We start from the raw sequence: 15,221 nt of genomic DNA, 5'->3' as shown, positions 1-15,221 counted from the left end.
GGGGTGTTCGGAATTTGTTATTATCTCAAGCTGATGACAACCCTTTGATGTGAGGGATGGGTGGTTTCGTCCTGACGTCCTGGGGAGAGAAAATAAAGGAGCCTGTTGGTTTGGCGCCAATAGGCAGTGACCCCAAGCAATACTGAGTGTGGTGTCATTTATTTACTGCTCCCAATTCATCCCCGGCCTACTTCCAGTGGTCCGATTGAAGGACCCAACAAAATTGGCGATGAGGCAAAGACCCGAACGCCATCCTACCTCACGTGGTGCTTGACGGTGCGGCGACTGAGGCTGCGGGGCATTGGCTGGGCGAAGCAGACGCCCGACGCGAGTGCTGGTCGGAGCGCTCGGGTGGCTGGGCGAAGCCGTGGTTGTGGGCCCGCAGTGGACGAGCTGCCTCATCCAACGGTGGCTCCAGCGGCGGCGTACACGCCGGGTGAGACAGGTGCGGAGTTGCCGGCTCGCCTGCAGAACGTGGTGGACGGGAGCGAGGCGGTGCAGCAGGAGGCAAGTGCAGCCCCGCCCTCTGACCGGCGTCTTGGTTCCCGGCACGAGCAGAGCTCACTGGCGGTGGGAGCGATAGCTGCGGCCCCGCCCCCAGGGATCGCATTGGACAGCTGACGCAGGGCAGAGACACGGATAGTGTATACAGCTGAAGGCACACCGGTGAGTGAAGGCACGAAAGGGGCACAGGCCACGCCCAGGTTTTGTTTCTGCCCTGGTACACCTGAAGGCACAGCAAGCTAGATCAGAGACTCCAAAAAAAAAAAAATATATATATATATATATATATATTTATAAAGAAGAAAAAGAACAAAAAAAACAAATACAGCACCATGGCCACATTCCCAGCATGAGAGCCTTTTGTGATGGGAGGGCCTCCATCATCTCAAGCGGCAAAATGGAAATCATGGGTGCAGCGCCTAGAAAACTATTTCGCAGCAATTGCGTTAGACCCGGACAGGCAACAACCGATGCTCCTGCATATGGGTGGAGCAATGCTCCACAGGATCAGCAAGACAATGGCCGAAGAAGGACCTCCATTTACTTATCGAACTCTTAAACGTGCAATTACAGCATATTTTGAACCTCTGGCAAACCCAGACTATGAGCGGTTTCTCCTCCGGCAAGCTAGGCAACTACTGGATGAGTCAGTAGACACATATTATGCAAGGCTCAGGGAACTGGCCAGCACGTGTACGTTACCCGACCCGGAGGACGAAATAAGGGCGCAATTCATTCAAGGATGTCACTCCAAAAAACTAAGGGAGCATAATTTACAAATACCTGCCATGGCAATGGCTGACATGTTGACCATGGGCCATTCAAAAGAACTCTCCAAAGTAAGTGCGGCACATATGGAATCGGCACTCACACAAGCCATCAAAGTAGAACCGGTAAATGCCATCACTTCAGGGGCCACAGCCAAGAAAAAAGACAAGACAAAATCGGCAAACACAAACCGATCCTGCTACATGTGCGGAGGGATCTTCCCACATCAAGGCAAATGCCCAGCCCTAGGGAAACAATGCACTAACTGTCAAAAACTAAATCATTTTGCCAAAGTGTGTCATTCCACAATAAGATCCAAGGGAGACAGACAAAAGAGGAGTCATGTTGCCAAGGCAGTTCAACAACCCAATGTAATTCCCGACATGGATGATGACGACGAGCCTGAAGGGACGGTCTACATAATCCATGCTTCAGAACTAGGCAGCCAGACCAGAAAGAAAATCCCCAAATGCAAAGTAAAGGTGGCAGGTCACCAAGTAACTGGACTAATCGACACTGGGGCCTCGATCAACATACTGGCCCAGTCGGCATTCAATCAACTGCCACATCGCCCTCCCCTTCGCCACACAGCAGTGCAAGTGTTTGCATTCGGATCAACAACACCGCTCCCACTGGCAGGAGTCTTCATGACAGACATTGCTCATGAAGACACAACTATACAAGCCAAAGTATACGTCACAAAGATAGGAACCAGAATGTTACTCAGTTGCCGCACTGCTGGAGAGCTAAAATTGGTGGTATTCGCATTCAGCAAACATATAGGGGCGCTGGAGAGCCTCCAAGAGGAATATGCTGATCTATTCAGAGGAATTGGCTGCCTGAAAGACCGTCAGGTGAAACTGCATATCGACAAGTCCATAGAACCGGTGGCCCTCAAACACAGACGCATAGCTTTTCACCTTCGAGCGCAGGTGGAGGCTGAGTTAAGGAAGCTAGAGGAGGCTGATATTATTAAAAAAGTGGAAGGACCAACACCTTGGGTGTCGCTGATCGTAATTACGAGAAAACCAAAACAACCAGGAGAAGTACACATATGCGTAGATATGCGCCTACCAAACGTGGCCATCAGGAGAGAACGTCATCTCACACCCACGGTGGATGACATAGTGGCGGAAGTCAGTGGCTCAAAGTGGTTCTCCAAAATGGACTTGTGTGCAGGGTATCATCAACTAATGCTAGCCCCGGAGTCCTGCGCAATAACAACTTTTTCCACCCATGTAGGGCTGAGGAGATACCGACGCCTGAGTTTTGGGATTGCCAGTGCTGCGGAAGACACAATACGAGGTGTTTTGGCTGGTCTAGAGGGCGTCATCAACGTGAGTGACAACATTTTGGTGCATGCTCCCACGGTAGAGACACACTTAAAGAGACTTCGAGCTGTCTTCCAAAGTTTGCACCTAAATGGACTAACACTACACCGAGAAACGTGTGAATTTTTGAGACAGGACATTGCTTTTTTTGGGTATCACTTTTCGAAGAAGGGTGTTTGGCCTGACCCGGAGAAGGTGGCGGACATAAAAGATGCACCTGCACCCACGTCAGTCACCGGTGTTCGCAGTTTTTTGGGCATGGTGACATATTGCGGGAGATTCATCCCAAACCTGACTTCTCTCACGGCCCCATTGCGGGAACTCACGGAGGCCCACACTCCGTGGGAATGGAATCTGACACAGGAGACGGCGTTCCAAGCAACTAAACAGGCACTATCTGCGGAGACCACATTAGTATATTTTGACCCTGCTAAAGACACAGAACTATCGGTAGACGCTAGCCCGGTCGGGCTCGGGGCTGTGCTGTCCCAAAAAGGAAAGGATGGTGAATGGGCACCTGTAGCGTATGCCAGCAGAGCATTGACCATGACGGAGCAACACTATTCACATATTGAAAAGGGGGCGTTAGCGGTAAATTGCGGATGTCGCCATTATCATTTGTACATCTATGGTCATCCCTTCGTGATATATGCAGATCACAAACCCCTAATACCGTTGTTCAACAAAACCACGTCGCAGCCTCCCCTTAGAATTGAGAAATGGATTCTTCAGTTGCAAGGATACCAGTTTTTGGTGGTATACAGCCCAGGCACTCAGAATCCAGCTGACTACCTCTCACGCCACGCCAGGCCCGTCACAGCACTGAAAGAAGATGAAGCAGAAGCCATCGAGGAGTACGTGAGGTTAATGGTGGAGAGGTCGAGCCGCTCCCTGTGTCCCTGAAAGAGATACAGGAGGCTACCCAGAAGGAAGAAGTCCTACAGATGGCCATGTCATGCGTCAGTGATGGGAGATGGCATCGGTTGAAACAGAATCTGTCTCTTAGAACCGTGGAGGCAAGTACTGCATTGCAGGCACTGTTCCGTGTTCGACATGAATTGGCAGTGTCCTCAGAAGACAGTCTTCTGCGAGGCAGTCGTCTCATCATCCCCGAAAGTTTGCGACAAAGAACGATTGACTTGGCTCATGCCGCCCATCAGGGCATGGTAAAGACCAAAGCAATGTGAAGCAAAGTGTGGTTTCCTCATCTGGACGACCGGGTGGAACAGACAATACAGCAGTGTCATGTGTGCCAAATGGTGGGGCCGGCGGACCCCCGCCACTTATCATTACGGAGCCCATTCCGTCCATTCCCTGGCAGAGAGCCAGTGCAGATCTGGGCAGCCTACCCAACGGACGGCACAATTTGGTCGTAATGGACGACTTCTCGAAGTATCCGGAGGTGGAACTGCTGGAGTCCACCATCACAGAGAAGGTGATACCATGTCTGGAAAAGATAATGGCCACCCACGGGATCATACAGGAGCTGAGAACTGACAATGGCCCCCCATTCTCGAGCCATGAGTTTGGCTCCTATTTGGCCTCGCATGCTGTTCATCACCGCAAGATCACTCTGCGGTGGCCTCAAACCAACGGAGAAGTGTAACGGTTTATGAGGACTTTAAATACGGTGTTGCGAATTGCAGTAGCACAAGGGAGGAACTTGGACTGTGCTATTTTCGAATTCCTGATGGAATACCGTTTGACGCCACACAGCACGACCGGAGTGTCCCCAAGTTCAATTTGCATGAGAAAGGATGTGAGAGACACTATTCCTCAGGTAGCGGTTCCCACAACAATCCAGGATCAAGTGGAAATTAGACGACGAAACAGACAAGCACAAAATGATCAGATGTAAAAAAAAAAGACAAGCTCGTGTGAGAGATTTGCAAGTGGGAGATCTGGTGTTAATGAAGAACAGACATCCCGGGGGAAAGTTCAAGCTACCTTTTGAGCCAAGTCCGTGGACAGTCGCCAGAGTGAAGGGGACTCTTGTGACCGTCAAGAGAAATGATGAGGCAGTAACTAGGAATATTTCATGTTTCAAACGGTACAACTGTGATGGACAGGAACACGAATCGAGTGAGATGGCTGAGAATTGTTTGGGAGAGAAGGAAGAGTTCATGATACCCTCTTCGTATGGGGAGATTTGTCTGCCAAGTTGTACCCATCAAACCAGAGAGGTACGGCATGTAGTGGATACAGCCCTGAACAGTGAGCCTGATCGGAGTGATGGCGAGAGGGGTCCTGAAAGGTTCTCTGAGATCCTGATTCCTGATGTCACACCTCGAAAAGGTTTTTGGACAGATCTAATCTGCCATTCCGAATTTCTGCCCCGGCGAAACTGAAAGACTATGTGTGTTCATAGCCGGACACTCAGAAGCCATACCTTGCGGATACAGGGACATCGTTAATATAATGGTCCATCTGGTATTCAGACAGTATGTTTGTATGTTCTGTTATGTGTTTGAAAATTTCTATTTCATTTTAAAGTTGAGGAGGAATGTTGTGTTTGGACCAGGGGTATACCATGACAAAAGGGGTGTTCGGAAAGTGTTATTAACTCAAGCTGATGACAAACGTTTGATGCGAGGGACGGGTGGTTTCATCCTGACGTCATGGGGAGAGAAAATAAAGGAGCCTGTTGGTTTGGTGCCAATAGGCAGTGACCCCAAGCAATACTGAGTGTGGTGTCATTTATTTACTGCTCCCAATTCATCCCCGGCCTACTTCCAGTGGTCCGATTGAAGGACCCAACAGCACATAATCCACTTCACAAAGCATGTGTTTGACAACACTGCACGCAGGGGGCCAAATAAAAGCACCGTAACAAGACACACCACTTTAGCCTCCAGAATGACATTTGCCACAGAGTCTATGCCCCCCAGGGTGAATACGAGGGTCCATAAGCATCTCATGGGAGAGTGCACAGCCCTTAGTCCTAGAAACGCCAGCCAGCGCCATGACATGGGAACAGCTAGATAAGTACTTCTTACACTCATTTCACTTGTATTTTAAGATCCTCTTTAATAGTATAGTCAACTGTTAAGTTACTATTTTGAAAATGCCACTTTTAGAACATTGGCATTTGTCTGCCTAAAACAAACATACCTTTATTCCAGTGCCCCGGGTTACATAACTGTTAATACCCCAGCAGTGTGGTTTGTATTCCTTCCAGACAAGGAACAAAAGGGCCTTGAGTGTGGGAAAGGGTATTGCTCTCCTGGGCAGGATGGTCTTGAGGGTGTTCCCAGCCCCTTCTGAGCTTCAAAGAGTGCCTGAGGGTTGTACCTAACAACTTCCTGACTTCAGAAGCCGCCTGCCTTGTCACTGGTTAATGCACCGCACTCATAGTCTTGCCTGTACTTTGTTTCACCAGCCATCCTTGAGCCAGACCAAGGTGAAAGAGAAGAACTGACCTGAAACATTTTAGTGTTGGACAAAGAGGGGGTCTTCCACCTATAGACTCGAACTGTGTATAAAAGTGGCACCTTCAGAACCTGAAATCAGACCACTTCTAGGCGTGTAGACACTCAGAAGCAGAACTGCCTTGCTGTCTGAATCCTGAAAAAAGATTGGACCTGCTTGCTTTGAACCTAGGACCCCAGAAGCAATTGCAAGGTCTGGAGGCATCCTTCTGTTTGAAAAATAGGGACACAGCAGTCTTCCAGATGACCTTCCCAGCAACTGCTTAGCTGACAAGTACAAAATAGACCTGCCTGGAGACAGCTGCTGGCCTCTGCTGGAGTGTGTCCTGACTCCCAAGAGGTGCCCCAATGGCCTTCACTCTTGACTTGTGTCAGCTTGCATTCTGTCAAACTTAAAAATACAAGACCTGATCTCCAGGTGAAGAACCAGAGGTGCTGAGGCCTTTGACCCCATTCTCCTTGCAATCATGAACTGACTTGACCGAGGCCAACACTGGAAGTACATCTGACTGCCAACTACATTGTTCCTGCAAGAGGCTCTAGACTTAACCAACATGGAGCTCTTTGCGTTTGCAACAACTACATGTTTCTCATCGACAAAGTTTTGATCCTCTACTAGCTCCTTGCATCGACAACGACTGACCTGCACCAAAGAGGAGGTTCTGACCAAAGACTGGCACCCCAGGAACCCACCATTCACAAGCCCATCTGGGTAGAGCCTATAGCCTGACCGCTGATGAACTCGCCCACAAGGTCAGGTGAGACTGGACTAAGTAGAAGGTAAACTTTCCAACGGGCCAAACCTAATCCATATAGCCGCCCTGAGCTCCATTGCAGTCGGCATTAACTTTTGACTTTTACTCAGTCTAGCACGACCAGATACCAATAGTTAGTGCTTTTTGGTACCATTTGTAACTCAAACTTTTAAAAACTCATATTTGTGGTTTTACTTGTTTGTTTTTTTGTCATTTTAATGTCATATTTATCAACTTTCTCTGTTTTTATAAATTGGTTTGGTATTTTTCTAGTGTTGCGTTTTCACTTTATTATATTTGAATGCTGCATAAATGCTTTACATTGTGTGTAATTGAACCCTGACTTCTTCTGTGTCTAGCTACCAGAGGGCTATTGTAATAGCTTTTGCGGTTCACCCTGACAAGGACTGTGATTATTACTTGAATGGAGGGGTTGTCCCCTTCTCAACTAGTACCCAAGTTTCTAGCAGTCACTCAGCCATATATATTTCCATGTAGTACCTCATTAATCTACCCATTCACCCATTTTTACATTCACCATCTAGCTGAAATTACACACAATCTAGCCAAGTAATAAAGAAAAACTTAGATAAAAAAAGCTAGACTTAATGGGCCTTATTTACAAAAGTAAATGACAGGTGTAAACTTATTTAGTGAAGATGTGCTAGTACACCTAGTAGCAAGCTTACACTTTATGCTATTCACCATTCCCAAGTGCAAACCTACTCCTAGTGCAGAGTTACATGTCTCCAGTACCAGTGGAGCCTCCTCCACCAGGATTTGTCTGGGTAAAGGTGCTACTTGTAACTTTTCACTCCCAGGTGGAGACCTTCTGGATTGTGGCATAGATCTCCTAAGGTTTATTAAGAATTAAAAAAATTTAAACATATGTTATTGTTATGTTTTGTTATTTTACAAATAAGTCTAAAGCGCACATTCTTTAAATTGGTGTCTTGGTGCTAGGGTGACTAAAATGTAATGTACAACTGATCCTTACTCCTATGCCAACCTGACAAGCCACATCTTTAAGATTTTTCTGAATGCCGTATAGGAAGAAGAGTCACATTTCTCAATCAATCAATGCATTTATAGAGTGCGCTACTCACCCAAGAGGGTCTCAAGGCGCTGGGGGGGGGTTACTGCTGCTCAAAAAGCCATGTCTTGAGGCGCTTCCTGAAGGCGAGATGGTCCTGGGTAGTTCTTAGGTGAGCGGGGAGGAAGTTCCATGCTGTGGCTGCCAGGTAGGTGAAAGATTTACCTCCTGTGGTGGTTCTGCGGATACGTGGGACGGTGGCGAGGGCGAGGCTGGCTGAGCGAAGCTGACGGGTGGGCGTGTATAACGAGAGGCGGCTGTTGAGGTATTCGGGGCCCATGTTGTAAAAAGCTTTGTGTGCGTGGGTGAGGAGCCTGAAGGTGATCCTCTTGTTGACGGGGAGCCAGTGCAGGTGTTTCAGGTGGGCGGATATGTGGCTGTGGCACGGTATGTCGAGGATGAGGCGTACGGAGGCGTTCTGTATGCGTTGAAGACGTTTCTGTAGCTTTGCATTTCTAACAGAAAAGCGTTCATATACGGGCTGCCTATCCTGAAACTTAGAGCCACCCCTTGTCTTTTTTTTAAACGTGGGAATGGAAAGAAGGTTAGTGTAAGAAAATCTCAAGTTGCGGCTGGGGATATGTTTTTGTATACGGACAGAAAAAAAAATGGGGCAAAGTGACTGGAGTGACTTAAAAATAAGACATCCTGACTTGGAAATGGAGCGCTGTTCTACAGGCAGCCAGTGCAGATTGCTCAATAAGTGGGTAATGTGATACTAGCATGGTTGCTGAAACAGCAGCATAGCTGCTTCGTTTTGAACTAATTAGAGTCTGCGATTTAGACACTTAGGAAGAACCATGTACAAATAATTAGTTTAATCTAATCTGGAGAGTACCAAAGCAATAACGACCTGTTTGAGGGCCTCAAAAGACAAAAGGTTGCAGATCTTTCTGATTATCCTGAGTTGAAGGAAACATGAGGAAATCACAATCCTCACTTGGGTTTTTAAAGTCAAATTGGCATCAATCAAGACACAAAGGCTCTTAACAGAATTCTGTAAAATGTTATTTTAACCTAAAACTAATATTTTTCAAATGTTACAGCACATTAATTTAAATGTCGTATTTAGTTTATTAATTAAAATATAGTGAATTAATATTTTAATTAAGTAGTAAACCTTAAAAAATAATTTAAAGAAAAAATCACATGTAAAGTTACAATCTATTTAATATATATTAAAATATTATTAGTTATGTGAAAATCCATTTTTTCTAATGTTCATTTTAAAAAATTTAAATAAGTGTATGCTAATTTTATATTTGGAAAGTCAGGCAATATGTTTTTTTTTTTTTTTTTTTTTTTTTACAACAATAAAAGTATATATAACATATACAATACAAATAAAATACAAATGAACCTCATAAAAAAATATATAAAATATATAAAATATATACGGTGTTGCAATATCTGAAGGTGGCTGTGTGAGGTGCTGGACTTACTCCACAGTTAGACTGGAGTACATTTACCCTAAACCCAGAGTGAGCTCCTTCGCTAAGGTGGAGGAGCATTGCCCCTCTGCTTGCAGAAGCAAGAAAATAAAATGATAATAACAGAGCATTATTATCATTTTATTTTTTGCTGAGCCAGGTTAGACCTTCACTCCCTCCTGCGAGCACCGAAGCAGGCCACCCACACCAATCACAACGCTGCTGTCATGCTGGTGACAACAGCTCTGTGATTGGCTGATGGGAGTCTGGGAGCCTGTGTGCTTCCTGAAGAGGCGAGGACATTAAGTGGTTTTAAAAAATTTATTTAATTAATATTTTTGTTATCCCTGCCCCGCCACCCATGTTCAGTGGCACCCACCACTGCCTAACCCCCCCCCCCCAATTTTGGTGTGAATATTCACTATATTCTAGCCAATTACCCTGTCCCAAAAGGTTGGAGTGGCAGAGGAGGCGGTGTCTGCACGTAGGTTAGTGAATAGCATTTTAATAAATAAGTAGTACTCCTCTAGTACTACTTCACATCCTACTAAATGCAGTTTGTGAACAGGCCCTAGCTCCTTTTGCTGATTTTTTTTTTCTGTGCATTTTGGTATATTTAGAGCTTATCACCCTCCTTTCTATGAACACCTGGGTGCAGGTTACGTTTGGTCATGGAACCTGCCTTACACAGAAATTTGAAACATCTAATGGCTTAAAACAAATGTATGTGCTTGCTCCGTGTTTATGTAATCCTTTTGTGGAGGATTTGAAACAACATCCGTAAGCTACACATGCCCATCCTCCCAAATTTGCAAACAGTCCTCTAAATATCTACAATATGCTCATACCATCTATTCAGCCAGACACCCATAGGTCTAGAACCCTTACTCAAATTCTTTGACAAATATATTTCTCTTCATCTTCTTGAGCTTAATTTTAAGAAAACAAAATTTTGACAATCGGGGCATCTTAAACAAGATCATAAACCTGGTATGCAAAAGGACAGCCAATTGAATTAGTTAAGAGCTACAAATACCTTGGTATTTTGTTTGATAACATGATTTCTTTTAGAGGTATTTTTGATCAATGAAGAGCCAAAACAGCTTCTCTCATTTTCAACTTTATATCACTTTGAGAAACACTAAGATGCCGCACTTACAATCATCTTGTGAAAATCATATCTGCAAAGTGAATTCCAGCATTAGCCTGTGGTTCAGTCATCTACCATGGGGAGGACGTTAAATTATAAGACCTGTTGCAAATCAAGGCTATAAAATCAGTTTTTAGGATTCCAAAGAATATTGGTCAGACTGAAATACGATTAGAGTTTGGCCTCCAAGGGAAGGCTCCAGTGCGACAGGCTGCCTTTTTAAAATGTACACTCTCTGCTTTAATCTGAACCTGGTTCCCCTGGAAATATGTGGTGGGAGGAAATTAATAAATCCTCATATACTGGGGCATTGAGGTCCCACTCATCACAGTCATATCATACTTTTGGAATACAGCCTTCTATGCCTCTAGAGATCAATGTAGTGTGTTTGAACACTTTTTCAACTAAGCAACAAATTTATTTTTGTTTAATGTTGAAAAACATGCCTGGGCAGTTATAAATTGAGAACTTGGGCATCCAGACTTTTATGACTGTCTCTTTTACATCACGCATCCAGTATGTATATTTGAAGTTAAAACTTGTTCTATATCCAACTAAGGACAAGACACTAAAATGGCTCCAAGAATGGCCAACTAACAGTTGCAGGCTATATGGCTACCCACAGGAAACTTAAATATAGTATGTGTCTGCCCAAGCCTGACATATGTTTGACAAATTTGATTAAACACTGTGTTTTTAAAAGCTGGGTTAAGAACATGCCGTCAAGCACTTATTCTATGTCTAACTGGCAAGTCAACACAGATTACCTGTCAGTTTGTAAAATTTTTGACTGAGGTGGAAAATGTTTTTGATCTTAACATAACCAGTTGTTTTTCTAGTTTAACCAACTATTTGATTTTAATATACGTAAGTGTATTATGATAGAATTTATGATAAATTCCGCAGTGTGCTTGTTCATGACCTGTAAATGGTTTGAACATGCTCCATTGAGATTTAGTGGCTTATACCATATGTCTTTTGAAGGTTTTTTACATGATTTACTGATAATCAATAATTGAATCGAAGCTAAAAGTTGGCGAATTAATAGTTAGCTCAAAATTTGCACAGGTTTTGTGAATGAGCTGACTATTGTTAAATAGTGACTGATTAGAAGGGTAAAGACAGGAAATTAACTTTGAGCAATTTAACAATTTTTGTGTAGCCCTCGGTAATGATTTTTGCATGTTTCACCTTGATGGTCTAGGTTTTGTATATGGTGAACTGCTATGAACATGTATCTTGACATAAAAATCCTATAAATGTTTTTTTCATTTTCTAAAGTTAACTGCAGCCGACCAGTAGCTAAAATATGGTGAACTATTTAGTGGGTCTAGAACAGGCCTTATGATTTAAACATGTCCATTTCGATTGAACATTTTGTGAAAAGTAAGCTCTAGTTATATATTAGTATGCAGCTGGATGACATGAAGGTATTTATTGTTTTTAACAAACGTTTTATTTTTTCTGCATAGGAATATCTAGGGTAATTTTAACTACATGTGATATGGGATGATAGTTGTAATAGATGTACAGTACTCAAGATTATTATATTGTGTTGTTCCAAAATGATTGTAATGGCTTTAATTAATCAAACAATTAACTTATACATATGTATATGTAGTCTTAAATTACTGCAAGCACCTCACTGTTTGAGAAATTACAGAGTTAGTTGAACCACCCATGCCTGCAATGGGGTGGTTCTGTGTTACTAAGATCCATGTATGCAAATATATATTATGTATGTTTATCAGTTGTACCCAGATAATGAGTTCTGTTCCTTATATTTAAAGAGGTGGTGCATTTGGTGGATACCTGCTTACATCTTTTGAAATATAGGAAGGCGAGGAACCTTTGAATAAGTGCTATAACCCACAAGCAGACTACCCCATTATTAAATTAAAATTTTATTTTTACAAACAATGAAACTTTGACCCACTTTTATTTGAGAAGTAATTGTTTACTGAACTATAGTCTTTTTTCTGGCTTTATTCCTTTTTCATAGTGCTAACCATACAGGCGTGAATGTTCACGACCTGATAAAATTAGATAATTTACAAATTATGCCTAAACATTGAAGTGCACATCATATTACATTGAAATGCTAACTGTAAGCAATTGTTCTTGTAAATCACATGCAAGACAGACCAGTTCCAAGAAAGACAACAATACTTGTGAGACACTGAAGCTTTGAGATCTAGGAGCATCATGTAGCTATTCTGGTTCAATTTTGTAGCCCCATTCCAACTTCAGAATAAGCTCACACCCTCTCAGCCTGACCAACCCAGTGTCCTCAGCAAAAAAGAACTGTGTGTTACTCCTTGGTACAACCTGTTCAATATTAAACCTTTTGCTGATGGTTGGTAGAGAGAAAACAAAGTTGAGCTTGAGTGATCACAGCAACTGGTAGAGCAGCATGATCTAATTGCTTTGTAATAACTTTGGTCCCCTAAGCCTAGCCTAGCCTGCTTGCAAATGCGGAACCTCGCCGTGCGACCTCTAATTCATCTCGGGGTAAAGGTTAATCGAAGAAGGGTGTGGTGACAAGCCGCAATTTGTGAAGGTCTTGGTGCTGACTTCAGCCTTTTCCTAAAGTTTCATTCTGTAGTGTGCCATGTTTGTGGCCTGCTTTTCCTCTAGCTGCTCACCCATACCTATGAGGACTCATTCAGAGAGGCGTAAGGTAATCACTTGTGGTGACTCACACTTCCAATACTAAAAGTCTGTCTTGTGAAGTTATCTAAAATGGGAATGGCACCAACAAAAAGCAGTGGTTGAAGGGAGCTGACCCTAACTCCCTTTTTATGTATTTCAATATAATTCTTTTTTTGTTATGTGAGCCATTTAAGACAGTTTAAGCAGGCTTTACACTGACCTAATAGAAGATCAGAGAAGTAATTTTGGTACATTCAGCAGAAGAAGTAGGAACATACCACCAGATTATCATGGAGTGAGAACATATAGTAAGAACTAAAGTATTGAGTTGGGTAGTATCAGGTTACGTTTAGGACTGAAGTGCCAGGCGTTGCCCCCCCATTCCCACAAAAATGAAAAACTAAAGTTGATACTTGTAGAATCATTGTCAAAAATTTTTTCAAAGCAGCTACAACTTGAAAGAAAGAAAGATCAAATTTAACTCTTTAGTTTCATCTTTTTGGATCCTCATTTTAGACTTAGGGCCTGATTTAGAGTTCAATGGATGGCTACTCAATCACAAACGTGATAGATATCCTCTCCGCGATATTACAAATGCATTATGTCCAATGGCACCTGTAATACAGCGGACGGGATATCTTTTGCATTTGTGATGGAGTAACCCAACTGCCAAATTCTAAATGAGGCTCTTTATTACTTAAGGGATTATTTTTAGAAGTATATTCCTAAAGTAAAGAAAATATGAGATTTTCATAGACCTTCACAGACTTTCTTGCTATTTACTCTATATCAAATAGGTGTAGCTTTATAAGAGAGAAAGGCATTGCAAAAGTGGAAAATCAGCACAATGGTATGATGATATGGGTTATGTCATCATTTGCATTACATTGCCTGACTACCCCGACCCTCTTTTAGTCACGTTCTCTAGGTGTCGCCTACAGATCCTAAGAAATCTGAAGGCATTGTTGCACCTATTCACTTTTCAGTGACAAATAGACATGAAGAACTGTGATAGTCCACCTTTTTTGAATCACAATACTGTTGTAATGCAGAGCTTAAATGTTTTTAGTGCTAAGTTAGACCTTCAGAGGGAAAGAGTTGTGAATCCCCAATACATTTAATGCAAGTTATCAGTTTGTAATATAAAAGTCTAATGCTTTACTTTATGTTTCTTGGGTAAAGCCAAAGAAAAAAACAATTTTCATTTCTTCTTAGGATGCAGGATGTTTCTCATGGTGTTGTATGTGGTGACCTAGTTCAATAAAAAAAAACTTCTTCTTTTAAGGGGTTGCATTTTCCTAAAAACAGTAAAACAGAGTCATGCTGGCACACTGTAATCATTTTCATTGTTGTTCTAAATTTACACTTTATAAAAGCATCTCTCTTCATTATGGGTTTTTATTTGTTTTGTTTGCAGAAATGGAATGTGAGCCAGACGAAAATTCGGATTATATCAACAGTTATATTCATTTTATTTGGCTGTGTACTGTTTGTTGCCATTCCTTCAATCATTTTCAAGCACATAGAAGGCTGGAATACTTTAGATGCAATTTATTTTGTAGTCATTACTTTAACCACCATTGGATTTGGGGACTATGTTGCAGGTAAGATCTCGCCGCCAATCCATGTATATGTTGTCAATACGAATTCATTAGCCCATTTTTTGAACTTCAGGATAAAGGTTCTGCACATAACTTTGATCAGTGGGTAAATGGCGAAGCATATGAGCCCTCCCACCCCCCTCCATTTGGCCACATTAAATCCACACTTGGGGCCAGATGTATCATAGTACTGTTTTGCATTTCCTAAATAGCAAATTTTAAGAAATCGCTATTTGAGAAATGCAAAATGGTATGTATGAAAATAGCAAATCCCTAATAGCGATTTCTTAAAATTCGCAACTGCTATTAGGGAATCGCTATTAAGGAATGGGACTCCACTCATCTCTATGGGCCTGAAGGCCCATAGGTGCGAATGGTCTTGCATTTCTTAATTTACAAATTCCAGTTAGGAATTCGCAATTTAGGCATTGCAAATCCAAGGGTGCTGGGGGCCTGAGGCCCCCTTTGATGAACCCCCCCCAAAAAAAGTTGTGCACATGTAAAGCATA

The 15,221-nt window shown here is 42.9% G+C and overlaps 1 protein-coding gene across 2 annotated transcripts in view; it reads left to right on the top strand.

Moving 5' to 3' along the window:
* Positions 1-15,221, top strand: part of KCNK2 (potassium two pore domain channel subfamily K member 2) — a 417,482-nt gene that overhangs the window by 294,575 nt on the left and 107,686 nt on the right. For both annotated transcript variants that reach the window (XM_069233893.1, XM_069233894.1), the window contains exon 5: positions 14,529-14,715. In XM_069233893.1, coding sequence (XP_069089994.1) covers positions 14,529-14,715 — 187 coding nt within the window. The remainder of the gene's footprint in view (positions 1-14,528; positions 14,716-15,221) is intronic.

The sequence above is a fragment of the Pleurodeles waltl genome, chromosome 5 (genome assembly GCF_031143425.1).
Source record: "Pleurodeles waltl isolate 20211129_DDA chromosome 5, aPleWal1.hap1.20221129, whole genome shotgun sequence".
In the NCBI taxonomy this organism is placed as follows: domain Eukaryota; kingdom Metazoa; phylum Chordata; class Amphibia; order Caudata; family Salamandridae; genus Pleurodeles; species Pleurodeles waltl.
Note: the sequence above shows the minus strand (reverse complement) of the source record. Positions and strands in the feature narration are given on the sequence as shown.